Raw genomic sequence first — 27,784 nt, forward strand, 5'->3', positions numbered from 1 at the left:
CCTGCCTCTGGAACCTAGAGGCTTGTACTTACATTTGAGGAGATGGCTAGCTTTTCCATTGACCTGGCCATGGGTGCCCTGCCATGGTCAAATCACCAGGCCACCTGGGCAGAGAGAAACTGAGGAAGGAGCAGTCTCAGGAACAGAGTCCAAATTGTTAACCACAAAAAAAGGAGGAGGAATAATAACCTCTAAGTCTGCTTTTACTAAGTGTCCTTATCTGAAAAACAGATGAAAGAAAAAGCGAAGCTTCTCTGTTTTGACGCTCATGTTCCTGGTTCTGTGACATTAGCCCTTCATTTTTAATATCATTTATATCTGAAGCCGTGTGGCTTCTTTCATTCATGTGATAATTGCTTGAGGTTTAAATGAGTTGATACATGGAAAATGCCACAGAAGCTTCATGCAAAAATGCTAACATACAGTAAGTGCTAGATGAGTTTTGCTGTTGTCATCACCAGCTTATCACTTGAGAGGTCATGAACAACCTTGAGCTGTTCGTGCAAGAACCACGTATGGTCAGAAAGACTCTTATCTTTTTATGATCAGAAAAATTTATTCTGATTTTTAGTTTGTTCAAAGGAAAGAGGAGGGAACTCCACTGGTTTTTAACTTAATTCTCTTCTAAAACCAATTATTGTCTTCAACTAGTTCTTACTAATATCAGATAGGATTAATATTCGCTAAAAGCCCACTGTACTTTAAAGGAATTTATGGAAAGCTCTGGGAAAGAGAGTCTCCACAAAAAGATGACAGACTGGGCTCCCAAAAGTCCGCACAAAATGGTGCTATCGAACATTTACTGCATTTCCAGCTTCACGGGCAGCCTTCCCATCCCAGAAATCCTGTAGAAACAAAGGAAAACACATAGAAAACTGATGTACAAACCAAGATTCCATATCAGAGGATAACTGTCCCCAAAGACTAGAACACTTGCTTTGGCCTGTATGGCACGTACTCTTCCAGTAGTCAGTTCTAAATGGGAAGTTGTGCACAGTCACTCGAAGAGCTCGGAACTGAGAAAATTTGGAAATACATACATTGGCAAAGGTAGTCTTGCAGTCTACCAATAAATGTTTATTGGGTGACTAGTGGGTGGCAGACAGTGAAGAAACAAAATGATGAAGACCGTCCCTGTTTCAGAGGCACCGATGATCCAGTTGGGAAGCTGTCTACATAGTTAGATACTTTCAGTATATCCCAGTGCATGCAGTGATACATGCTTTTATTCAGTCAGTCAACAAATGTTCATTCCATGCCCGTGGCATGCCGGATGCACATGATACTAAACAAGACAGACAAGGTTCCTGCTCTCTCATAGTTAGCCTTCTATCAGGGGAGGCAGGAAAGAACAGGTGATCAAATAAATAAAATAATTACATTGTGACTATCATTGTTAAGGACATGAATGTGATTAAAGTTGGGTGATGTGAGCAAAAGGACCTCTCTCGGGCTTTCACAGTGGAAGTAGGCAAGATTGATGCGTCCATCAGGACCCAGCATCCCTTTGGTTGCAGGAAACACTAAGAGAAGTGGAGATTATTGGGTAATACAGTAGACTTCAGGCATGACGTGACATAAGGGCTCAATGTCATTGGACCCCATCCCTCTTCATTGTCCGGTTCTGCTTTGTCTGGGCCGGTTTCTCTCCCAGGCAGGCACCCTCTCCCAAGACATCAACATAGCTGAAGCAGGTCTGGGCTCCTCACTGAAATAAATGGAAAACAAAGGACTAATCTTGCCAGCAGTGTGAGCAAAGATCGAAAGTCTTTCTTTAGTTGACTTAACTTGTCCACAGGCTCACAGAAGAACTACTAGTCATTGTGCCCCTGGACCAAGGGAAAGGTTTTAGACTGAGCCATGTTCTGACATTCAAGCCAAGGCAGTATAGCCATTCACCTCTGAGGCATTATATCTCTGTGGGCAGCCCTCCCCTCATCTGCAACATGGGGGTGGCCATAGGGCTTGTCTCCCAGATACCACGAGAAAAGCATCCCAAGCAGAGTAAATAGCAAGTATAAACCTCAGAAGTGGACAGGGGCCTGATGTGTTTGCCCACATGCTGGGAGTGGGGAAGGTGGAGGGTAGAGGTGGAGGAGGGGAGAGAGCTGGCAGGTGCAGCTCGGGGTTTGAAGGGTTGGGAGAGCCAACCATGTTTGTTTTCTCTGCTTCCTCTTGAAGACATAGCCCCAGGAGGTCGTGCACAGAACTCCCAGCCTGGGTCCTTACCACCTTACTTGGAGATGGGGGATGGGAAGGGGAGGTGCTTCAATGCCCACCGCCAGCATTTACCCTGATGTTTGTATTGCTGACTGAGACCATGACTTGTGAGGGGCAGATTCTCTCTCCACCTTTGTTAATACCACCGATCAGCTTACCATCGAGACACCCTGGCCTAGGAGTAGAGCTGGTGTTATCCAGGGTGACTTTTCAGGTTGGCGCTTTGATCCATTTTGTGTCGATGTTATCATTGAACATCTAGCTGGATGGTGTCACTGCCTTTACATTCAAGATTTTGGGTGATGCCTCACTCTTGGCCCAACTGAAGGAATCTCTCCAGTAAAGTCTGTTTGGCAGGGTATGAAATTTGAAGTAGGTTATATAATCTCAACAAATTATGTCTATGTTGCATTAATAACCAACTATCCATGTTAAGGGATCTGTTAGAGAATTACTTTATCATGTAGGTTTTGAGAGCCAGATTCAATTTAGTGAATTTTAATAATAGTGTTTTTTTAAGAATAATTTTTGAAGGGGGTGAATTGCACATATGAAAAGAATTCCTCACTCCCTTATATTTACGGTTAGGTTGTATATCTGTGTGTACATCACATATCTGTTTTTAATCTCTGCAAATGTTAAGTACTAGATCAAAAAATAATTCTTTTCATAAAACATATTCGGTCCAGGTTTGAAGTCGATTAAGGAAGCTTGTTTGGGAAACTTACAAATGCTCTTAGACTTGTTTCCTCTTGCCTTTTACTTTATTCTGGAAATTGCAACATTTAGCCCTTCACCGTTTAATTTAAAAGGATTGCCTATTTTCTTAAATGCTTAAGGAGGGAAGCAAGTTGCAGTTATTGATTCTTCTCTGCATGTATTCCGTGAAAGCTGGATTTGCTCCTTCCCCAGGGAGCATACCCCCTGAACTGCATGCTTGCTGGTGACAGCTCGGACCTCTGATACATAACCAAAGACCTTGCCTAATATCCTTGCAACTGCTCGGGGAATTTTTATTAAGTAAAAGCATCATTAGAGTAGACAGGATGATGAAGTTTAATGAGCATCTTTTGTGCATGAGATTGTTAGTTTTGCTCTGCAGAATCCTCATTTCTCCCCTCCGTTGGGGCAGACAATGAGTCTAGGATGTATGGGGCATTTAAAAATCTGCTTTATATTTCTTATTTTTGTATAGCTTAATATCTGTCTTAGGCCATCTGTAAATTCCTTTTGGCTATTTTCATGGATTTCAAATGCATGTTTCATACTTGGCTTTACACTGTGTGTTGGGGATGCAGAAGAGCATTTGAGCAGAGAGTTGTAATAGAGAAAAACGTGAGAGACACAGACTGCCGTTAGTGAGCTGCGTGGAACCGTCTCGTGGAGGTCTGATCTCAAAAAAATCATTGCCTTTTGAATTAATGAGATTTCTCCCAGGAATATGGTAACTATTAATTTTTTTTCCTTCTCTAAGATTCAGCAATTTCTGTGCTAAGGTTCTGTCACCAGCCCTTCATAGCTGCTAGATAGGATAAATAAAGATATTGCAAGATGCTTATTAATAATCTAGGCTTCACACTTTGTCCGCAGCTTTATTTGTGGAGATTTTAAATTTAGCATCCCACCATAAGATTACAGATTATAAACAGAATTATTTCTCTCCATTATTGTCACTGGCCATATAACTTGGATTTTCAAATTGGTTCTTTTCTTGGTCTGTATAAGGACTTTCCATGGAAACACCCAAAACAACAGGAGGGAGGCATATGACATGAGCAAATGACTTAAGAGCAGCATATTGTACCTCTCATATACCTGGCATTCTGAAACACAATATTTACATAGCGCACAATGTGCTTCTAGCAGTGCCTTGAGTATACAGACTACAAAAGAAGTGAACTCTGCAGTCTCCACCCTCAAGAAAATGGTAGGCTTATTAAGAAGACAAATCTGAGAAATCTAAAAAAAGCAGGGAGACAAGATAATTCAGTGCATTTAGAGCTCGAACTTTGGAGTAATTGTCTGGGTTCGATTTGGGCCTAAACTTGCTAAGCCTCAGTTTCCTCCTTTGAAAAACGAAGAAAAGCTCCTTCTTCCTTCAATTGTAGTGACAGTGAATGCCGAATGACTGGTAGCCGAAACTGTAACATGTCATTATCACGGCACTCTGCCGGTACTTCGAAACAACAAGCCAAGAGCGGGAACCTGTGTTATCATCAAGGACTTAATGGTGAAATCCTGATAAATCCCATAGTGTTCCGTGAAGGCAGAAATTGGGTTGGGGGGCGAAAGCTCTGAGAAGCCTAAAAATATGGATAGGATCTGAATGGCAGAAAAGGAAACAGGCCAAAAGGAGTGCCGCCTGGCCGGACGGGCTAATTCCAGGTCTCAGATCGATTTAGCACCATTTTATTTTTCAAACACACGAATGAGCCCAAGCCAGTCTGACTGCTGAAGCACTTGCAAGGTAGACCGTGTGCACATATGCCCATTTTCCCTTGAAGGTAACATTCTGGAAAGAGAAGGGACTCTGAGGCTAGTCAGGTACTAGGCGGCAGAGCTCACCCTCGGTTCCTCGTGACTGCACCCTGCCTTCCTCCGCACCAGCCTTACCGTGCTCAGGTGTGCTAGAGGACAGAGCCATGAGTTTGGCTGAGCTAAGCATTACACGACACATTCTGTGGCTGCTTTATGTCACCACCAGGCTAGGCACATGACCCAGTGAGCAGTGGATGCCGTTTTCCACGGGTAAACCCAGGAGAGATGATCCTGCCAGTTATGGGACACAATGGAGGAGGGAAGCGACTCATTATAATAATCTTAATGCCCATTTGATGGGTCCTATGTTAGGGTAGGAGAAAAAGAACAGATAAAATCGTAAGTTGATGAAAATCAGAATAAGCACCATAAAGTGACTAATTAATCCACTGAGTTATGACCCTTTTGAGAAGCTGTTGAAAGCTGTGTTTTCCTTCTGCTGAAAAAACAGGTTTTGTTTTTTTTTTTTAAATAAGATTGTATTTATTTGAGAGAGAGTGTGTGTGAGTGAGAGAGCAAGAAGGAACGGGTGAAAGGCAGAGGGAGAAGGAGAAGCAGACTCCGCACTGAGCAGGAAGCCCCAACGTGGGTCTCAGTCTCGGGATTCAGGGTCATGACCTGAGCCAAAGGCAGATGCTAACCGACTGAGTCATCGATGTGCCTCAAAACACATAGAGCTTTGCTTGGAATTTCAGATACTTCCCTGGTCCCAGGCTGAGAATTTCAGAGGAAGCGCCACTCAGACTTGATTTATGTGATCACCGAAAAAAAGAGGCAGATGTCAAAACGACTTCAATGTTTTGATCCTCAGGATCTGGAGACATAGAGGGACAAGGGACAGGCCTGTGTGAGGTCGGGGTAGGAAACTGTTCTGTGCTCCATTCAGTTGGGTTTAATAGCTTGGCGTCCAAGCGGGAACAAGGCATAGCAGGGCCCGAAGATGGCAGTGGCTCAGGGAGTGGGGGGCCGAAGGTGCCGCTCAGAGGTAGTCACTGAGGCTGTCAAGTTAGATGTCCCCTCTATGGAAGAGAAAACAAAGATAGAAGCAGAATCAGGAGGACTGACGATGTGTCCAAAGGAGACACTAAGACCCAAGATGATGCATTGCCAGCTGAGAGGGGAAATTTTCACAAGGAATGGGGTGGACCCGCTATGGTCTTCTGCTGCAGCCCTGAAGGGATCAAGGGTCTTGAAGACAGCCTTGGATCCAGAAGAAACCAGAAGACTCCTTTAGATTTTTTCCCCACAATGAAAATGTCCCTAATCAATAAAAGTTACCTATTAGTAAGAGAAAAGCATGCGTAATCACACTCCCTAAGATTAGTTGCACACTTTATTCTGATTCTGGTGGGCTGCAGTTTTTTTTTTTTTGGTTTTTTGGTTTTTTGTTTGTTTGTTTGTTTTGTTTTGTTACTGCAGTCCTCAATGTCAATGGCAGTAGCGTTCAGTCGCTTAAAGTGGCTCGTGTGCAGGCGGCTTTCACAGGATGCATCTGAATTGATCAGTCAGATGACCCCGGCTGCCCATGGAATCATTTCACAAGGCTTCCTCCCGAAGTGGCCTTCAGCAGGAATTCAGCGGGCGGCTGCTCAGGGCAGGGCCCACTCCCGCACAGACGAGAACAGAGAGTCCCAGGAGGGGGCTGGGGGGCTGCTGGCTTGCTCATCTCCCACAGCGGATGAGACACTTCGCCTTTCAGATTCTCTTCAGTGACGGAAGCAGGCTCTTCAGACTCCTGTGCGTAACAGAACCTTGCCTGTCACTTTGGATTGTTCTTTGTTGGTTTTTTCCCCACCCCTTAATCATCTTTCAGTTACCCTCTGTCTACCTCCAATGTCAGGGGAGAGAAGAGTTTCTAAGACTCCATGGCATCGGGTGCCTCCACTTTATGGGTTGAACATTTTGTTCGCCAGCAGCTGCCGCACTGCTGGTGACCTTGAGCCACTCCCTTTGTTGCCACTCTCAAGTTGGCAGGGCCAGATTACTGGGCCCCCGGAAGCCTCCTCCCTCTTCAGGCACAAAAGGGCAAAGCCACATTCCTGGCTCTGTTAGGTGCTCAAAGGCAACATGAAAGAAACTGGCCAGCTTAGCCCGAGTCTTAGACCCTTGTGAGAGGTGAAAGGTGTCAGCTGCTGTTCTGGAACATCTGCTGAGTACCTGCACAGACAGGTCCTCCCATATCTGGTTTACTCTTCGTCCAAGCCCTACGAGGTAGCTAGCCGCTTTCCCAGAGCCACAGGTCATTGAGGGCGAGCAGGGTGCCGCAATGCAGAGGTGAGGGAAGCCCCAGAACTGTTGTCTGGGGACCCCCAGGGCAGGGCGCTGTGAGCTCCTGGAGGGCAGGACAGAGGCCGCTAAGGAAACATGCTGGTTTGGGAAGGACCTTGTGCCAGGGTCTGAGGGATGACTGGGATCTTCCCAGGTGGAGGTGGAAGCAGATGGAGCAAGAGAGCCTGTCTTCACTAAGACTGAGGGAGACGTTTGTCATGCGAATGCGGGGAGGATATGGGATCTGGAGGACAAAAGCCATCCTGAAGGCTGTGACTGTATTTAGTCATGTTTCTTATCTTCTTTTATGCTGTTTTGACATCTTGGAGGTCTTGCTGGCTAGGGAGAGACTGGCCTTTCCAGGGCTAGCTTAATTCCTAGAGATAACAACCAACTAACCTGCCAGCCTGTCTTTGATACATAAACCACCCAATCCAAACGACCTCGACCACCTCCATCCTGGAACTCCCACACACACACCAGGCCAGTATTTCCCCTGCCCTAAACCACCCCAGGGCCCGATCCCATACAACTGGAGACCACCCTGATCTCGAGTGCCTGGAAATTATTCAAACTGTCCAACCCTAAATTCACTCAAACCCACCCATCCCTTCCCATGAAACCACCATGAAGGACCTGGGTCCTGCTCCCTGCTTTGTTTCTTCTGTCTCCTAACTGACCCTGGTACTTCCCCTCCTAGCTGGCCTGTGTGGCGGGGCATGCCCCCTCCTCTTGGGAAACTGCTTTCCAATGGCATTGGCCTCTTCACGTCACATGCAGTCAGTCACCTCTAGAAGTTAAATCTTGGGTTCATTCAAAACATCCACCAGGGCATTAGCTTCAGAGAAGAGCGGGCAGGGACCATCCCGTCCAACTATAGCGGAGAGGAGACCATTTGCCTACGTGTTCTCTCTTCTTCTGGTAGAAACAGCACCCTTTTTCCTTTGGGGCACGCTTTTTTTTTTTTAAACTCAGTTTTTAAACTTTTCCTTCTTTTCAATGACCTGCTGCCCCCCAGAAAGTCTCCTTTTTTTTTTTTCTGCCAAAGGTAAGCAGATGCCTCACTTTTCTGCCCTATGGAACCCAGAAAGGTTCATGTACTATATCATCAGTTCCCTGTTGTTGTTGTTGTTGTTGTTGTTGTAATAACAAAGTGCCGTGAACTTGGTGCATGAAAACAAAGCAAATATATCCTCTTAGAGTTCTGGAGGTCAGAAGTCTGAAATCAAGATGTCTGCAGGGTTGCAGCCTTCTGGAAGCTCCAGAGAAGGCCCTTCTTTGCCTCTCTAGTTTCTAGAGGCTGCCTGCATTTCTTGCTGGAAGCCCCCTTCCTCCAGTCTTCAAAGCCAGCATGTAACAGGTTTAGATCTGACTCTCACCTTTCTGCCTCCCTCTTAGGAGGACCCTTGTGATGACACTGAGCCCACCCAGAAGATGCAGTGTAGTCTTCCCAGCTCAAGAGCCTCAATCAGTCACCTCCACAGAGTCCCTTTGTGATATCATATGTTCACAGGTGTCAGGGGGCATTACTCTGCTTCCACACTTCCTTACCAAATGGAAACCCCCCAGCTAATCACTGGTAGAGCCGGGAACAGCACCCCCACTCAGACTTCGGACCCTAAAATGCTCATCATTAACTGCTGTGCCCCAGTGATGTCTCCATGTGGGAACGGCCACCGGGTAAAGCCCCACTCTCACCTGCCCGCTCAGCTGGAGGGTAAGGGATCGGTGGAGGGCACAGCAGCATCTGGGCCTTGCCAGTGACTTACTGAGGAAGGGAGGAGGTGCCTTTAGCTCTGCCCTAGTTGCTTTCTCCCAAGAGGATTAAAATCTTCCAGGGATGCTTGGGGATTTGGCATTGATAGAAAATATCATGCAATTTTTTTTTCAGAGGAAAGAGCCCTAAAGAAGTAATCATATAATTATCTTTATTTAATCCCTCCAACTACAACCCCACATCAGTCCTGATTTTCATCAAGCATCCACTGATCACTTCCAGGAGGCATACCAGGTGCTAGGCTTATTTAACTACTGCAACCACCATTCTAAGAAAAAAGCATGGTTTTTGTTTTGTTTTGTTTTAACAAAAGAAGAAACTGAGGCACTGCGAGAGGGATGTGAGGGATGCTAATGATTTGCCCAGAGTCAGCAGCTTCGTAAGTTGCAAGAGGGGGATTTAAACACCAAGTCCCGGAATGCCATCTCTGATCTGGCCCCTTTGTGGTGACTTGCTGTGTAGCCCAGGAGGTCCAAGCACAGTGGGGCCTGACTATAAAAAAGGCAGACATGGAAACATTGGACCTTTCTAGTCGCTTCCTAACCAAAGGAGCCTTGCTGAGTTCCAGACGGCTTTTGCACCCCCTTCTGAAATGACTTGGCTGGATTACCACCATCAGGCCCAGCGGAACCCCCGCCTCTTCTCGGAAGGCCTCCGTGCCCACCTTGGCTCTTGCTCCTTCAGGATGTGACACGTGGGCCCCTGTCAGATCTTCTTTTCCCTCCTCTGACGTCTTATTTGTGTCGCTCTTGCCGGATTTCCCAGCTCACGCGCTGCGGAGCTGTATTTCTGCAGAGTTTTGTAACCCTTAAGGTTGGATGCTATCTGTGAGGAAGAACAGGGATATTTTTTCCCTTCCAGGGGTCAGGGTTGGGGAAATAGAGGAGAGCTGCCTGAGGCTGGAAAGAAGCTGGGAATGCACAGACCAGAGTCAGGCCTTTGCTGTGTGCTGGAGGAGCTTGCAGAGCAGAGGCCTCTGGGGACACCACCCTGCTGTGTTAGCAAGAAGGAAGCTGTGTCCTCGGAGCGGGGGAAGGGCCGGGGCCGTTACAGGGGAAAGCATGTTTCACGGCATGTGTTGCTAAAGCCGAGGAGATTAATGGAGGGGTCTGCTTTGGCTGCTTCTTTAACTGTTTGACACATCTGGGAGAGAGGCAGCAGGGGTGAGGTGGGGGGGGGATGTCCCCAGATGATAGAGAACAGTCTTGCCCTCGCAAGATGCTTAATCACCTCTGTGGAGCCCTTTTTGCCATGTAAGTGGATAGTCACAGGTTCCCAGGGTTGAGACAGCAACTGCAGGAGCCCTAGGTTAGCTGAAATTACCTCTCCATGGAAACCCAGGGGTTCCTTTCCTGGGATCCAGGACTCAGACTTCAGGGGGATCAGTGGCCCTTTTTAAAGCGTAGGGGATGGGGCCTTACATGGATTTAAAGATCCATTTTCCTGGGTGACAACCCTCCTGGGGACAGAGGTGTTTCTCTGATGGGGGCACAGGGTGGTTCACTGTCAGGCTGTGCTACCACCTTAACCTGGGAGATGGTCCCTCCTTTACCTGGAGACATTCCCAGCACCTGGCCAGACCTACATCCTCTGGCTCGTAGGTCAGTGCCACCAGCTCCACAGTCTGCATTCTGAACTCCATGTGAGCAGAGACCTATCTTCGTGGCCATGTTGGTAGATCCTGCTCAGAACACTTCTGGGGAGACTTGGAAGCCTCTGAAGAAGATAGACCACATTGTCGCCTATCAGCTTCCCCTACTGCTTGACCAGCTGGCCAGCCCTGTGTGCGTGGTCCAGCCTTTGGCCCGCCAACCCACGGTGTCAGTGTCCTCGAGCATCCGTGTATGCCACCAGTTTGCCTGGCAAGGTGCAACTGTCAAGAGAGGTAGGAGTTCCTTAAGTGGACTCTAGAACAAGGGACATCCTGTCCCAGGAGGTTAGTCTTTGTGTCATCCCCCCCTGCAGGTGGCATAGGGCGATTGCAACCAGCCGATCAGGCGTTGCCTTTCCTCCGGAAGAACAGAAACACACTCCAGGCTCTCTCTGGGACATAGTAATATCAATAAGAGGAGTTAAGGTTGAGCTGAATTTATTTTAGGGCGGCTTTTAATTTTGTTTAATCAGAATTACTCATAAATTATCGATTAATTACTATCTGCTGTTGGGTTCAATCCTCTCAGCCACAAGCTAGCTTCGCTCTGCGATGAATGCCATCCACAGTAATTGTCGGGTACTTTGTCAACATTTAATCAGCGGCACTTATTAACGTGGCAGTGATGTGTGGTCGCCACCCCAGTGCTATCAATCACGTGTGAGCAGCTGGAGCAGGCCTGGACACCGCTGCTCCCTGTCACATTATCCAGCCCCTGGGCTTTTCTGGCTGGGAATGGTGTTCACTTCTCACTAAATGGACACTGTGTCTCTTCAGTTCGACCCGGCTTTTGTCATCGTCCTAAACACATAGACTTACACACTCATAGCCATTCGAGCTTCATGCTGGAACAGCTGGGCTGGGTATTGCCGGTTCTCAGTCCCAGATCTTCCTCTGGTGTCCTCGCACTCCGCCCAGCAAATGTGAAATTCCAGGACACCTGTCCAGAACTGACTCGTGTGCTGTGTGCTGCGTGTGAGAGCTTATATTCTTCACTAGAACGTGTGACCTGGACAAAGCGGGAGTGATCTTTCAGTTTTCTTTGGCTTCCTGAATATTTCTGGAAATTAGTCTGTTCTTTAACGCCCTGCTAATAAAAGCTTGTCCTGTGTTAACAAACTGGATCTCACCCTTTCTCCCTCTCTCTTTGCAGCCTGTACGGCAGACACATGCAAGCAAACCCAGAACCGCCAAAGAAAAATAATGACAAATCGAAAAAGATCAGCCGGAAACCACTGACAGCCAAGAACAAATAACGGGTTGGCCTGGGCTGGACTTCTGGTTGCCTTTCTCATTATCACTCGCGCTCCCCGCCACCGTGTCCCACAAGTAAATGCCATGTGTGTGCTGCTTTCTCTCCTCCTAGCACTTACCACTTTACCTTCCAAATGCTTTTGGTAGGTGGTAGACTTTTATGAATTCTTAAAGCTGTTTCCATTTGTTTGCTTAAAAATGCCACAGGCAGGAAACAAAGCTCTAATTCAACTGCAAATTCCATAGTAGGCACGGGAGTTCCGTTCCCTGAATAGATGTTCACAAAGTTGCATATTATCAAAAGAATAATTAAAATCATGTGATCACTTAAATGTCACAGTTAACACTGTTCATTCTTGTGTTCATTCACATGACTTGTTATTTTACTTTGTTCTAAGCTTTCTATAAACATTGGGATATTGTGTTAAATCACAAATAATTTTTAATAAAATCTTGAATTTGTATCACACGTTGCTTCTTGAATAAAAAAGCGTCTCATCTTAGGGTACACACATTTTTGTTTTTTGGGGTTTTTTTTTCCACCCAAATTATCCCATCTGGATTGTATTGGTTGTAGATGGTAAACTCTGAAGCGTTCTGGGGAGAGAAATGCAAAATTACATCAGAGTTGGTTTCTTCTCACATTGATTTGTCAAGTTGTTTTTTTTTTTTTTTTCCTTTGAAGACTGTTTCTAAATTAGGAAGAAGCAGAAAAACAAATCTCTGGGAAACTCTGCCAAAGGATTTTGGAAAGCAGCATTTCTTAGCTGAAGAAATGGTGACTTCTGCCAGTGGCTGGTAGACAAAAGTTGTGAAACGGAGAGAGAAAAACTCAAGTATGTTTCTTGTCACTGCAGAAAATCTGCTCATAGCACAGCATTCTTCTGCGTGACTTCGATGGTGCCAACACAGTTGTGTGAACATGCACACCCCACCCCACACCCAGGGTAGAAACTGCAGCTGCAGAGTCATTAAACAATCAATTGTGTAGCATCTGTGATAGGCAGCTTTGTTCTTACCAACAGTAATATGGATGTAAGTGAATATAAACCGAAGCAGCATTCTTGTGCTAAGAGGACTGCCAACACCCAGTGCCTTAACAAAAGGACTGTGGGGACGTAACATCCTCAGACGGATTGTGGTCTGCTTTCCCCTGTATCCTCTCCTTTCTGTGTCACAGTAGAACCACCAAGACCAGGATCGCTGGAATTCTGGAAGAAGCCAGAATCAAAACACAACAACAACAAAATCCTGATTTGCGTGGGAGATGGGCTTTGCATTGAAGGAGAAAGACCACCGATCAAGATCTACACTTTCTGGAAAAGTTCCTGGTAGACCATTCCTGTGGACTAAGGAATCCCCCCAGGTGCCACCTCCTGTTTGGGGTTAGGGTCGACTTAATTTCTCTAGGTGCAACCTTTGCCTCAGCCTGGATTTTTTAGATTGGTTTTTAGCTCATGAAATTGCAGGAAGAAGAACAATGCCTCTGCTGTTGTTGAGGAAAGACTTTGTCTAAAATTGAACCAGCACCAAAGCATTAGTAAAAATATCACAATATACTCTGAGGAAAATTTTCTTTAAAAGATGAACACTCTTGATAGAAATATGGGCAATACACATAAATTCACAGAGAAGAAGTATCTCTAAGGAATGTGAAAAAACGTCCAAACTCACTAGTAATCAAAAAAGTACAAATCAAACCAAAAATAAAAATGTGTAACAATGAGAAATGTGCAAATATTTTTTTTAAGGCAGTAGTTAGTGGTGGGGAGTAACACGAGACAAACATTCTTATACACTGCTATTGGGAATATAAATTTCTCTCAGAGAAGGTGGTATAGCAATTTGACAGTATGTAGCAAAATCTTAAAATTTTGTGTACTCTGACCCAGAAATTTTATTTCTAGGAATTTATCCTGAGGACATTATCAGAGATGCACACAGAGAGCTATATTTGAAAATTGCCCTTATAGCTTTTTACACAGTGGAAACATGGGGAAAAGCAAAGAGCCACCACGGGAAGAAGGGTTAACAGCAGTGTGTTTACATGACAAACTTTTATGAAGACATTAAACTTTATAGAACAATATCTGAGGGCAAAAGGGAGATAATCCTATCATCCAGTTAAGTAAAAAAGTAAACTTTAAAAAACTATATGGTCCTCCCTGTGTAAAAAGGAAATTGTGTTTGCAATATGTGCAGAAAAATTAAACGGACCAGGATTTTATGCCTGGTAAATCATCTCTCTCTGGTGGGTTAAGATTTTTTTTTTAATTTTATTTTTTGAAATTTGTTCTAATTTTTATTAAGTTTTTAACTTTAATTCCAGTATAGTTAGCATACAGTGTTGTATTAGTTTCAGCTGTACAATGTGGTGATTCAACAATTCTGTACGTTACTCAGTGCTCATCATAAGTGTGCTCTTATTCCCCTTCACCTATTTTTTATTATAAATACTTATTCTTTAAATTTTCCATAGTGATTATGTATACTGTTGTAATCAGAAAATATTAAGTATTTGCTTTCAAAATGAAATGGGTATATTATGCAATCCAGAAAGTAATATATATTTGAATTCAAGCATAATATAAAATCTCAGGGTGGTGGGTTTCTTTTTCTTTTTTTGTCACTAAAGTAGGTTTTTTGTGTTTTCATACATATTTTAGTTACTTGGTGCCCTGATTAACATCTTATCCACAGTTCAAAGGGTGGTTTTTTTTTTTATAACCCAGTTTTACTGAGATACAGTTGACATACAGCACTGTGTATTCTTAAAGTGTACAGCATCATGATTTGACTCATATATTGTGAAATGATTACCACAATAATTCAGCATTCATCATTTCATATCGATTAAAAAATGTATATTTCTCCTTGTGATTAGAACTCAGGATTTACTCTCCTAACTTTCAAATATACCATACAGCAGTGTTAACTAGAGCCGTCATGTTGTACATTCTATCCCCAGGACTTAGCTTATAACTGGAAGTTTGTATCTTTTGACCCTCTTCATCTAGTTCTCCCTCCCTACACCTGCCCTTGGTAACCTCAAAATCTGATCTCTTTTTCTGTGAGTTTTGTTTGGTTTTGTTTTTTTAGATTCCACAAGTTAATGAGATCACATAGTGTTTATTTTTCTCCATTTAATTTCACCTAGCATAATGCCCGTAAGGTCCATCCATGTTGTCACAAATGGCAGGATTTTCTTCTTTTTTTATGGCTGAGGAATATTCCACACAGTAGTATTCCCGTGTGTATATACCACATTTTCTCTATCCATTTATCTATCAGGGGACACCTGTTACTTTCATGTCTTGGCTGTTGTAAATAATGCTGCTGTGAACAAGGGGGTCAGATGTCTCTTCATAGTGTTTTCTTTAGATAGAAGAATTAATGGATAGCTCTATTTTTAATTTTTTGAGGAACCTCTATACTGTTTTCCATAGTAGCTGCATCAATGTATGCTTCTACCAGCCCTCCACAAGGGTTCCTTTTCTTCCCATTCTTACCAGTGTTCTCTTTCACCTTTTTAATGATAGCCATTCTAACAGATGTGAGATGATCTTGTCGTTTTGACTTGTATTTCTCTACTGGTTAGTGATGTTGAGCATCTTTTCTGTTGGCCATTTGTGTATCTTCTTTGGAAAAATGTCTCTTCAGTTTCTTTGCCCATTTTTTTAAAAGATTTATTTATTCATGAGAGACACACAAAGAGAGAGGCAGAGACATAGGCAGAGGGAGAAGCAAGCTCCTCTCAAGAAGCCCAATGTGGGACTCAATCCCAGATCCTGGGATCATGCCCTGAGCAGAAGGCAGACATTCAACTGCTGAGCCACTGAGGTGTCCCTCTTTGCCCATTTTTTAATTGGATTTTTTTGTTGTTCTTGAGGTGTATGAATTATTTATGTATTTTGGATATTAACCTCTTATCAGATACATGGTTTGAAAATATTTTCCCCATTCTGTAGGTTGTCTTTTCATTTTGTTGTTTGTTCTTATCCTGTGCAGAAGTGTTTAAGCTTGATATAGTTCCACTTGTATATTTTTAATTTTGTGGCTTGTGCGTTAGGTGTCAAATCCAAAAAAATCATTGCCAAGGCCCATGTCAAGAAGCTTTTTTCCTATATTGTCTTCTAGGAGTTTCAAGGTTTCTTGCCTTACATTTAAGTCTTTAATTCATTTTCAGTAGTGTAAAATAAGGGTCTAGTTTTATTCTTTTACATGTGGATATCTAATTTTCCCAGCACCATTTACTGAAGAGAACATGTTCTCTACTGGATGCTCTTGGACTCCTTGTCAAGTATCACTTGACCACATATGCATGGGTTTATTTCTGGGCTCTTGATTCTGTTCCATTGGTCTACGTATCTGTTTTTATGTCAGCGCCACACTGTTTTGATTAGCTTAGCTTTATGTAGTTATTATAGCTTTATAATAGAGCTTGAAATCAGAATGTATGATGCCTACCATTTTGTTCTTCTTTCTCAGGATTGCTTTAGCTATTGTCTTTTGTGGTTCCATATATATTTTAGGATTTTTTTCTTCTGCTTCTGTAAATAATGTCATTGGAATCCTGACAGGGATTTCATTGAATCTATAGATGACTTTTGGTAGTATGGACATTTAACAATAAAAATTCTTTCAGACCATGAACATAAGAGACCTTTACATTTATTTGTATCGTCTTTGGTTTTTTTCTTCGATGTCTTACAGTTTTCAGAGTAGACATTTTTGATCTCCTTAGTTAAATTTATTCCTCAGTATTATTTTTGATGCTGCTGTAAATGGGATCAATTTCCTTAATTTTGCATGTTAATCTTGTATACTGCAACCTTACTGAATTCATTGATTAGATCTAACAATATTTTGGATGAGTTTTTTTTAGGGTTTTCTATATATAAGATCATGTCATCTACAAGGAGAGCCAGTATTGATACCTTTTATTTCTTTTACCTGATTGCTCTGGCTAGGACTTCCAGTATTATGTTGAATATGAGTGGTAAGAATGGGTACACTTGTTCTTAATCTTAGAGAAAAAGCTTTTAACCTTCTATCATGGAGTATGATGTTAGCTGTAGGTTTTTCATATATACCCTTTATTATGTTGAATATGTTCTCTCTATACCTAATATGTTAAGAGTTTTTATAATGATTGGATGTTGAATAATGTCAAATACTCTTTTGTGTCTATTGAAATGATTATATCATTTTTTTCATTCTATTAATATGATATATCATTTATTGATTTGTGTATTTTGTGTATTTTTTAATATGATATATCATTTATTGATTTGTGTATTTTGAACCATCCTTGCATCCCAAAGATAAATCCCACTTGATCACAGTGAATGATCCTTTTAATGTGCTGCTGAATTTAGTTTGCTAATACTTTATTGAGAATTTTTTCATCCATATTCATCAGAGATACTGGCTTATAGTTTTCTTGTAGTGTCCTTTCTGGCTTTGTTATCAGGGTATTGCTGACCTAGTAAAATGAATTTGAGAGTGCTCCCTCCTCTTTGATTTTTTGAAAGAGTTTGAGAAGGATTTGTGTTAATTCTTTTTTAAGTATTTGGTAATTCACCAGCAAAGCCATAAGGTTTTGGGCTTTTCTTTGTGAGATTTTTGATTACTGATTTAGTCTCCTTGCTAGTAATTGGTCTGTTTAGATTTTCTATTTCTTCCTGTTTCAGTCTTGGTAGGTTGCATTTTTCTGAGAATCTTTCCATTTCTTCTAGGTTATCTAATTTGTTGGCATGTAGTTCATAGTAGCTCCTTTGACCTTTTGTATTTCTGTGGTTTCAATTGCAATGTCTCTCATTTATAATTTTGCTGATTTGGGTCCTTTGATTTTTTTCCTCGTTATCTGGCTACAGATTTGTCAAATTTATTCTTTCAAAGAATCAACTCTAGGGTTTTGTTTTTTTTTTAACTGTAAGCTTATTCATCTTTTCTATTGCTCTCCTCTATCAGTTATTTCTGCTCTGATCTTTATTATTTCCTTCCTTCTGCTAACTTTGGGCTTAATTCTTGTTTATCTAGTCCTTGAGGTATAGAGTTAGGTGCTTTATTTGAAATCTTTTTCAATGTAGGTATTTATTGCTATGTATTTCCCTCCTGAATCTGGTTTTGCTGCATCTCATAAAGGTTGGTATGTTGTGTTTCCATTTTCATTTGGTTCAAAATACTTGGTTTCCCCTTTGACCCATCAGTTGTTCAGGAGACTGTTGTTTAATTTCCATTTATATATGAGTTTCCCAGTTTTCCTCCTATTACTTCTAGTTTCATACCATTATGGTCAGAGAAGATAATTTATTTTAGTCTTCTTTAACTTGCTAAGACTTAAGACACTTTACACTTTTTGGTTGCCTAACACATGGTCTATCCTAGAAAATGTTCCATTGGACCTAATAAGAGTGTGTACTCTGCTGTTGACTGATAAAATGTTCTGTATATGTTAGGTCCATTTGGTTTATAGTATTGTTCAAATCTCCTGTTACTTTATTGATGCTATCTGGATGACCTATCCACTGTTAAGAATGCAGTATTAAAATCCCCAAATATTATTGTATTGCTGGTTTTTTTTCCTTTTAGCAGTTAGCTTTTGCTTTATATATTTAGGTGTTCCATTGTTGGGCACATGAATGTTTACATTTGTTAAATCTTCATGATGAATTGATCCCTTTATAGTTTTATGATGGCCTTTTTTTTTCTTTTTTTACCATTTTTAGTTTAAAGTCAGTTTTGTCTGCTCTTGGGTTTTCTCTCTGATGTTTTGTACAGGAACAGTTGTTGTTCTGGTGAAGGGGAGCGATGTCAGGAGCAATATATGTTGCCATGTTGGTGATGTCAGTCTCTCCAAAAGGTAGCTTTTTAACAAAAATAACCTGACGTTTTTAGTGCAATGATGAGATCATTTGTTGCTGTAAGTGCCTTGCAGTCTCTGAAGGTAGCCTCTACTCCAGTGCTCCAAAGCCTATATGGGAGCCCATGGATATTTTTTTTATTCCTTGGACTTGTCTTTATGTAAGACATTGGCCTAGCCTATATGCTGGATACCTTAGATAATGTGCAAAATATTTCTGTGTATGTAATTGCATTTGGTCCTTGCAGCTACTTTATGCAATAAGCAGGACAGGATTGTTTAGGAATAAGTTGTATAATGAATCTTAGATCTAGAAAAGAAGTGTTTCTCTTTCTTGGCTAGAAGTTTAGTCTTCTGTTTATCATGAATCCATTGAATTTTTTTTTTTCCAGTTAAGATAGGAGCAAGTAGAAAAGGTGGAAGCAGGAAGAAAGGGTTAGGGTTGAAGAGAGATTCATGGTTAAATTTTTTTTCCTGCAGAGTTACAGAGACTTGATCATCTTACTGTGCATTTTGAATCTCTGAGAAGGAGCTAAGGTATTCAGGGTCGTTTGACAGACTCACTCTTTCACTAATCATGGCACCACACTTATCATTGGTGGAACTCCTATAGTCTTCGTTGGATCAAGCAACTGTCCTAGTCACATCAGATTGACTCTGTTGAATAGAAACTATTTAGAAACCACTTAACATAGATGAATCCTCACTGTGATAATGTGGAATAGTTATAGATGAAAATTATATTAATCTAGAAGGAATTCGATTTTCTTAGTCATTGTGTCAATATTAATTGCTAGAAATATAGAACAGAAGTTGACTCTAACTTTCTATGTTTTTACTTTTACTTATACTCATGTTAATATATGAAATAACTTGTATTCAATTGCAAATTAAGTTTCCAGTAGAACTTTATAATCAAAATATCGCACATGTATGCTTCAGAAATTCTTCTGGGCTCTGCTCCCAAAATATAACCAGAAATGCGGACATCACACCATCTTCTTCTACACTGGTCCAGGTACTCTGACTTCTCACCTGGATTATTACAATATCCTACAGTTGGGTTTGTGGCTTTTGCTTCCGCTGTCTTACCTCTGTTCGGCAGTGATCCTTTTAACACAGAAATCAGAACACAATTCTGCTCAGAATCTTCCAGTGGTGTTTTCCACTAACCATGGCCTGCAAGACCATGTGTGATCCGCCTTTCCTCTTTTACTTGTCTCACTTGTTTTATCCCAGCCTCACTGGCTTCAAGGTTCTTACTTTAGGGCCTTTGTGCCTTCAATTCCTTTTCCTAGAATGTTCTCCCAAATACAACTCTTTGACCAACTTTAAATCTTTTTAAAAAGTCACTTTTGTCGATAAGGCCTACCTTGATCACTCTTTTCTAAATTGCAGTTTATTTTGGGGCGCCTGGGTGGCTCAGTCAGTTAAGCGGCTGCCTTTGGCTCACATCACGATCTCTGGGTCCTGGGATCGAGCCCCATGTTGTCCCCGCTCTGCATGGAGTCTGCTTATCCCTCTCCCTCTGCACCCCCTCCACCCACTCAGGCTCTCTCTCAAATAAATAAAATCTTAAAAAGAAAATTATAGTTTACTTTGTACCTGTCTTCAACCCCCCCAGAATGTCCATGAGGCTATCTGTAAGTAGCCAAATACTTTATTAGCCCTTCATGAAAATGTCCCCTGACCATTCCATTAACTGTTACATTCCCACACTTAGACCGATGCCTAGTATACATTAGGAGCTCTGTAAATGTTTGTTTAATTGAATTTAATACTATTGTCATTTGGATAATATAAGGCTAACACTAAAGGAAAAAGATGGGAGGGACGCCTGGGTGGCTCAGCGATTGAGCATCTGCCTTTGGCACAGGGCATGATCTCGGGATCCTGGGATCTGGTCCCACATTGGGATCCCCACAGGAAGCCTGCTTCTCCCTCTGCCTATGTCTCTGCCTCTCTCTCTCTCTATCTTTCAGGAATAAATAAGATCTTTAAAAAAAAAAAAAAAAAAAAGGAAGGGGATAATCTTAGACATTCCTGTGGAATTTTCTGTTTCATACTTTGAGTCTATTTCATTTATTTTTCTCAAAACTGCATAAGAGAAATAGAATCTCTGAATACTAATTGGTGAGACATTATTCAACCCTATAGAAGTTCAAACAAACTTTTACCTGAATTTTTGGTTTCTCTTGTGTTGATCCAACTGTTGCATATTTGATTATTTAAAACCTTCTTCAAATAACCATCGATTTCTTCTGTAGCAGCTTGAACCGAACAGCATTCTACCTGCATTACGACTTTGCATTTAATTTGCATTTAAGTTATATTTAATTTGGGGGAAGGGCCCCAAAGCAAAATCCAAGTGCTCTGGTCAATGTGAGTCAATTTCAAAAGAACCTGTGGATGTTCACCAAAATACACTTCTCTAGGAAGGCAAGTTTAAAGACAGCAGAACCAGCTGCCAAAGCACTAATCCTTCTATCCTGGACTCTTTGTGACCTAAAATTAGGCATTAATCATTCATGTGTATATTTCTTCATCTGTAATATCATAAGATTATATTATGTTTACATATGTACGTATACTCTGTGTATGTGTCACTGCCCTTATATACATATATACATATATATGTGCATATATGTGGATGTCTGTCACTTATCATCCCACCAATAATAATAGGGGACCCTGTGGTCTTTAGAAATGTCAGATTTGTACCAGCACTGCATATAAATATTTTTGCGGTATTGCCTCTTACCTCACACTCATTTCGTACTCATTTCATACATAATAGAGTGTGGTAAGTTGCCATTGCCTGGTTTCCTCCTGAAACCATTATTTTATGTGACTAATAGCACTTATTTCCTGGGGGACTTCCGTGTCTCGGACTCTGTGTGTTTTTCATTCTTCCTCGCTAGTTATTGTCATTCTTTAGAAAATGTAACCTCAGAGAAACGAGAGAGCTTTCCTAAGGGCCCAAAGCTAACGAGTGGTAGAGCAAGGATGTGGGACAAGATTCTTTTGATTCCTAGAGCAGATGTCCTTTCCTCCATCTGACATTACCACTCTGCTGTCAAGTAAGACTCCCTTAGACTCTCTAAAAGGCAACAGTTTCCCTTCACATCATCTCTCAAATTGGAATCTCTGCTTTTGGTTTCTTGAAATGTTCATTCTATTAACACATGTAAGTGAGTACATGGTGACAGCAAGGTTAGTGAAGCATTATCTCACTTCTGTAAATGCCGACTTTTGGGTTCCACTCCCTCCGTTCTCGGTGCTTGGTAAGGTGGCAGCGTCTCTCTGATGACCAAGAGATGTAGTGACCAAAACAGGTAAGCCCCACTCCTGAAAACAACTCTGGCCTTGTCTTGTCTTGTCCAGAAATGCAGCACTTCACATACTATTCCACAAGGAACTGTTTTACTCTGAAGGGGATTCTCTCGCATGACCCATCCGAGGAGCATTCCCTCCTGAAATAGGGGGCAACTTTCTTTGGGTTTTGATTCCAAGCAGCCTGGGCCTGGCATGATCAGACCACCTGTGACTTTGTAGCAGCTCAGAGACAGAGGAGAGAACCCACCTGCTTCACCCTGCTGCCCTCCTACCTAGCAGAGCACCTAGAGCATATTGGGCATTTGGATGCTGTTGGATGAATAAATGCAATTTCCACAGGATAGTTGAAATATCTTGCTGCTGTTTTATGTAAGCGTTTATACCAATTTTATAAGTGGAGAGGTCATATCTCATAATGGGATATTTAGAGACTTTCTGAAAAATCAGGCAATACCTCTAATAAGTTTGCAGGGCCAGAGTGAATGAAGTGAATAGGGTTGTGCAAGAATGCCATATTATATGCTGGGGATCTACCCCAAAGATACAGATGCAATGAAACGCCGGGACACCTGCACCCCGATGTTTCTAGCAGCAATGTCCACAATAGCCAAACTGTGGAAGGAGCCTCGGTGTCCATCAAAAGATGAATGGATAAAGAAGATGTGGTCTATGTATACAATGGAGTATTACTCAGCCATTAAAAATGACAAATGCCCACCATTTGCTTCGACGTGGATGGAACTGGAGGGTATTATGCTGAGTGAAGTAAGTAATTGGAGAAGGACAAGCATATGGTCTCATTCATTTGGGGAATATAAATAATAGTGAAAGGGAATAGAAGGGAAGGGAGAAGAAATGGGTAGGAAATATCAGAAAGGGAGACATAACATGAAGACTCCTAACTCTGGGAAACAAACTAGGGGTGGTGGAAGGGGAGGTTGGCAGGGGGTGGGGGTGACTGGATGACGGGCACTGAGGGGGGCACTTGACAGGATGAGCACTGGGTGTTATCCTATATGTTGGCAAATTGAACACCAATAAAAAATTATAATAAAGAATGCCGTGTTATCAGGAAGGTGTCTAATAGGAAAGTTGCTCATTACCTACTATTTACTGATCAGGTCAGCTCCTTATATAGGAGTGGGGCAAGCTGTTGGCAGTACCCACAGTTCCTGGAGGTCAAGGTTTCTGCTCTCCTGCCTCAGAGAGCATCCCAGTGTCCACATTCACAGGACTAACTTTATCTGTCTCCAGAGGTGTCATCTTCTTGATGCTTCTGCTGCCCAGTGTCACTCTGATATTGGTATTTTCTCTGTACGAGTGTTGTCAGCAATGCTGGTTCATCCCTGCCCTTCCACCGGCTAACAATTGAAAGTAGGGAAAGCAGTTATCCATTCATAACTCCCCCAGAGCACCACCCAAAATATCCCTGCCACACCAGGCGGGCAGTCTCGCTGCTTGTGTGGGCTGATGTATCTGTCACTTGTGCAACCGGGATTTTAACAAAGAGCCACTTCTTAAATCACAATGCAGTGCGAGACCAATGTTTCCATCAGGGGAGGCCCTGCCTGGAGACGAGGTCTTAGCTCCAAGATAGTCCAACCATTTAAAACTGCAGTGTAGGATGGAGCTTTGTTGTTGCCGTTTTGTAAGGATCAGCAATGGAAAAGATTTGGGTAAAAGGCAGTAAAAACCACAGTTGATCTAAAAATAAGCAGCGTGAGAATGTGGTGGTTTCAATGTAGGTGCGTGGGGTGGAGGGTGCACATGAAGAAGCTCAGGTTCCGTGGGCTGGGAAGAGGCTGCAGTCGGAGGGAGCCACCACATTCATGTTAATGGAGATGTTCAGTTGGATACTGGCTGTGGCTTCCCTTGGTCACAGGCCATCTGCCTTGAGTACTAAGCTGAATTGTTAGGATCTCCCCAAAGATCCATGTCCACCTGGAACTTTAGAATGTTGACGCTATTTGGAAATACAGTCTTTGAAGATGTAATTAAGTTAAAACAAAGTCATACTAGATGAGGTAGGTTTGCCCTAAATCCAGTGGTGTCTTTATGAGAATGCCATGTAATGACCTGGAGGGGACATACATGGGCAAAGGCCGTGAGACAATGGAGACGGAGATTGGGTGATACAGCCACAAGGCAAGAAATGCCATGGTTGCCAGCAACATCAGAAACTGTAAAAGGCAAAGAATTGATGTTCCCTCGAGCCTTCAGACAGCATGTGGCCATGCTGACACCTTGATTTTGGACTTCTTGCCTCCAGAACTGTGGAAGAGCGAATTTCTGTTTGTTTAATCCAGCAAATTGGTGGTATTTTGCTACAGCAGCCTTAGGAAATGAATATAGGTGTGGGGAACCAGCACAGACCTGGGCTGCTTCTCTGGAAGAGGCCACTGAGGACCACAAAAGAGAACGTGGGACCAGCAATGATTGCCTCGCTGATGGAAATGGAGAAACCAGCCATAGCGAACCAGGGCTGTGTGTGGTTTTCATTCTGTTGTTGGCTGACCCAGAACGGGGCGTGGCCAACTTCCCAGGGTCTAAGTATCAGCCTGGACCATGAGTCCCAGCAGAGCTTTAGGGAGACACCTTACCCCATTCTTGACTGTGCATCCAATTCCCCAGTTAAGGACTTGAATGAGTCCTGTTTTATCAGGTAGCTTTTACTGCTGCAAAAAAAAGGCTAAAAATGTCATCTCTTTTGAGGAAAGGAAAACTTTTTTCGGTTACCTCATTTAAGAAATCTCATTTCTTTAGAGGTGTTGGGTGACATTCTGTATTCATGCTTATGTTCTAATCTAGAGCTATAAACAAAGACAAAAAGAATCAATATGAAAAGATTTTTTTTTTTTCTGAGCTGGCTACATTATTTTTTCTTTGTTGCCTAGGTGAGGCTTATTTTATATAGTTTGATGCACAAGATAAAAAGCTCTCATCCAGTTGCCCCCTAAAAACTTTCATAATGGGTTTGTGATAATAGAAGTGATTCATTAATTCCAAATTCCTCAAAGAACATTTATCAGATATATGTGGAATATGTGCTTATTCTCACAGATTATCTCTGGAAGAAGATCTATATAAAACACAGCAGCAGTTGCTTCTGAGGATAGAAACTGGGGACTTCCTTTTCACTCTCTACTTTTAAAAAAAACTACATGTATTAAATATTTAGGATAAGTAAATAAAAATTTAATTTTAACATGCCAATTGTTCTTCTAAAATAATTTTTAAAATAAATATTTATCGAGCATGCATTATGTATAGACTGTATTAGTTCTAGAATATACAGTTTTAATGCAGATACAATCCCTGGAAATTAATCATCTAGTCTAATGGGAGAAATTATAAATTAATAATCACACAAATAATTATATAATTAGAAACTTGATAATCCTCGGAAATAGAAGAATTTGGAGCTATGAGAAAGAATAATGCCAGGGACCAAATAAGATTACAGCATCACCAAAACCCAGAGAGAATAATGCTTTATCTGGAAGAAGGTAGAATTTAACCAGACGAAGGAAAGGGGGCTCAAGTTGAAGCCTTGTGCAGAACAGGAACTTGATAGATTTCTCAAACTGTAAGGAGGCCATAGTGGCTGGAGATGAACAAAGAGGAAGGAAGATGAACAGAGACCAGATCACACAGGATTTTCATCACTTCAGCAGGTGTTCATCAAATGCATAACATTTATGCCTTGTGCTGTCCCAGCACTGGAAACACAGCAGTAATTAAGCCACAAGGTTGTTTTTTTTCAGCCATCTTGTGGAGTATTTCATTATGAGCCCAAAGGGAATCCATAGAAGAATTTAAAGTAGAGAATTCATATGATCTGATGTAGATATTTAGAAGACCACTTCAGAAAACTGGAAAACAGACATATCAGACTACTTTGGCACATCAGTACCTGGGTGATGAGCTTTGTCAGACCACTTTGCAGGAAGCCAAAGGTTAACAATACCAGTATTTATTTTGCTGGCCTTAGCAAAATGGGATCCATTCTATTCCGCGGTAATGGTGTGTCCATTCTGAAAAAGCCTTTAATAGGAAACCAAAAGTTGAGGAGGTGGTAATGAACCTGTTTGTTTTGACCAGAAACTTTTAAATAATAAACTTTATTTCACCTTGAAGAGCAAGTAGCACAGATTGTTTTTCCATTGCTCGATCATTTAGCAAATTGTCATAAACTCAGGGCTGTGTAGTGACACAAGAGCAACACTAGGCACCAAATCATCACCCTCGATCAATTAAGGATATTTCTGTTGTAACTTTTGGCCATCCTACTCTTCATAGAGCACTAGCACAACCCTTCTAGCTGCCCATTGATTTTTTTTCTTGATGATTTCTGGCTGCAAGAGAACAGAGATCCCCAACTTTATAAAGTAGAGATCATATGTATGCATCGTAAAAGAGTTCTAACCGCATTTACATTTTGCACGTTTTCTCAAGAAATGCTTCCTTGCACATAGTTAACAACTTACGCCATTTTATATGGAGAGGAGAATGGAGAGATACCAGTTCCCTACTCAGCCAACTTAGTTTGATCAAAGCTTTTGGGAAATAAAATATTGCTGTCCTATCTGCATGTCCACTCATAAAAAAAAAAATCATAGCATGAAAACCGGATGTCAGAGAACCTTGGGGGACTCATCCAGGCAAAGTTTTTGGAGAGCATCCTGCCCTACCCCTGCATTTAGCAGATGAGAAAACTGAAACTTAGAGAAGTCAATTGACTTCAGAAATTCAAGTCTTGCAGCAAATTAGCTGCCAAATCAGGACAAGAATCTGGATGTCCAGACATAATTGAGGGATCATGAAATAAAATACTAAAAGAGAAGACTAGGCACAGACTGACAGAAGATGTGCTAATGTGGTCTGTAAACAGAAATTGCATAATCACCATACATAAGTGCGCCTCACTCCCCTCTTCCAATGAGTGAGAATGATGCAGTGATGTAGGACTGATGTTTGGGCAGTGCTTAGTTACTGAAGGCAAATCATCAATAGCCTAAGAACAAGACATAACAGTTACTCTGTCCTTCTGCAAAACTGTGCCACCACCACGTCTGGAAGTAAACTCCCCAGGTCAAATCGCACTTGGCTCAGAGGCTATGGGGCAAAAGCCTGCATATCTGGAATAGGATACAGCAGAGTATTTATTTATTTGGATAATCCCAGACATTTGTTGGGGGCAGGGGTAAGATGACCCCCAAAAGCAAAAACAAACCCCCATCATTCATTATCTGAGAAAAAGAAGCAAATCTCTTCCAACGATGAGCATGGTTGGTTGGAAAAATTTAGAGAAAGATCAAGTATAATCAAATGCTGGTGAAATGAACTGGTAATTTCATACACATCTTGACTTCCTAAAGCGGAGAACCTATAGTTGAGTAAAAATCTGTCTAACCCAACTCAACAGAGACATATACTGTCAGCGGATCTCTCCAGGCCATCCTGTTTATGTCGGGACTAGATTTCCTTCCTGAAGTAACAAAGAGGTGGAAAAAAAAAGAGGACTAGCTCTCATTTTACCAGGTACCTAATAGCACCTGGATCTTTGTGTGCTATTCGCCTAAATTTAAATAATCCCAGCATAATATGGTAGGTCGATGATAGGTTTGCATATCTCAGCCCATTCCTCTTTTTCACTGTTGCAGGATGGCCTCAACATAAAACCTATCTGAAATGCACAGAAACATCTTATTGTAGCTCTGTCTCCCCTGAGCTCTCTTCTAGCCCTTGGCACCCCATCCCTCCTCCAAGAGAAGGAGCCCTAAGCAGCTCTTCCTAAGCAAGAGGGAGCTTGAGTAAACGAAAAATAAAGAGTGACCAGAATGAATAAGCATCTAGAAAGATGTTCGAGTGGAAA

At 42.0% G+C, this 27,784-nt stretch overlaps 2 protein-coding genes across 7 annotated transcripts in view; one reads left to right on the forward strand and one right to left on the reverse strand.

Annotated features, from left to right (window-relative positions):
- Positions 1-27,784, forward strand: part of RSU1 (Ras suppressor protein 1) — a 249,288-nt gene that overhangs the window by 182,538 nt on the left and 38,966 nt on the right. For 2 of the 5 annotated variants that reach the window (XM_072825680.1, XM_072825681.1), the window contains one exon: positions 11,608-12,175. The exons of the other annotated variants lie outside the window; for them this stretch is intronic. In XM_072825680.1, the coding sequence (XP_072681781.1) occupies positions 11,608-11,710 (103 nt within the window). In that variant the 3' untranslated portion in view covers positions 11,711-12,175. Of the gene's footprint in view, positions 1-11,607; positions 12,176-27,784 lie in introns of those variants that run through there. 5 annotated transcript variants of the gene reach the window in all.
- PTER (phosphotriesterase related) overlaps positions 785-27,784 on the reverse strand; it is a 144,115-nt gene continuing 117,115 nt past the window's right edge. Inside the window, exon 5 of one of the 2 annotated variants that reach the window (XM_072825677.1) lies at positions 785-845. In XM_072825677.1, the coding sequence (XP_072681778.1) occupies positions 800-845 (46 nt within the window). In that variant the 3' untranslated portion in view covers positions 785-799. Of the gene's footprint in view, positions 846-5,327; positions 5,778-27,784 lie in introns of those variants that run through there. The other variant, XM_072825679.1, reaches the window with a different exon arrangement.

Source organism: Canis lupus, chromosome 5 (genome assembly GCF_048164855.1).
Source record: "Canis lupus baileyi chromosome 5, mCanLup2.hap1, whole genome shotgun sequence".
In the NCBI taxonomy this organism is placed as follows: Eukaryota; Metazoa; Chordata; class Mammalia; order Carnivora; family Canidae; genus Canis; species Canis lupus.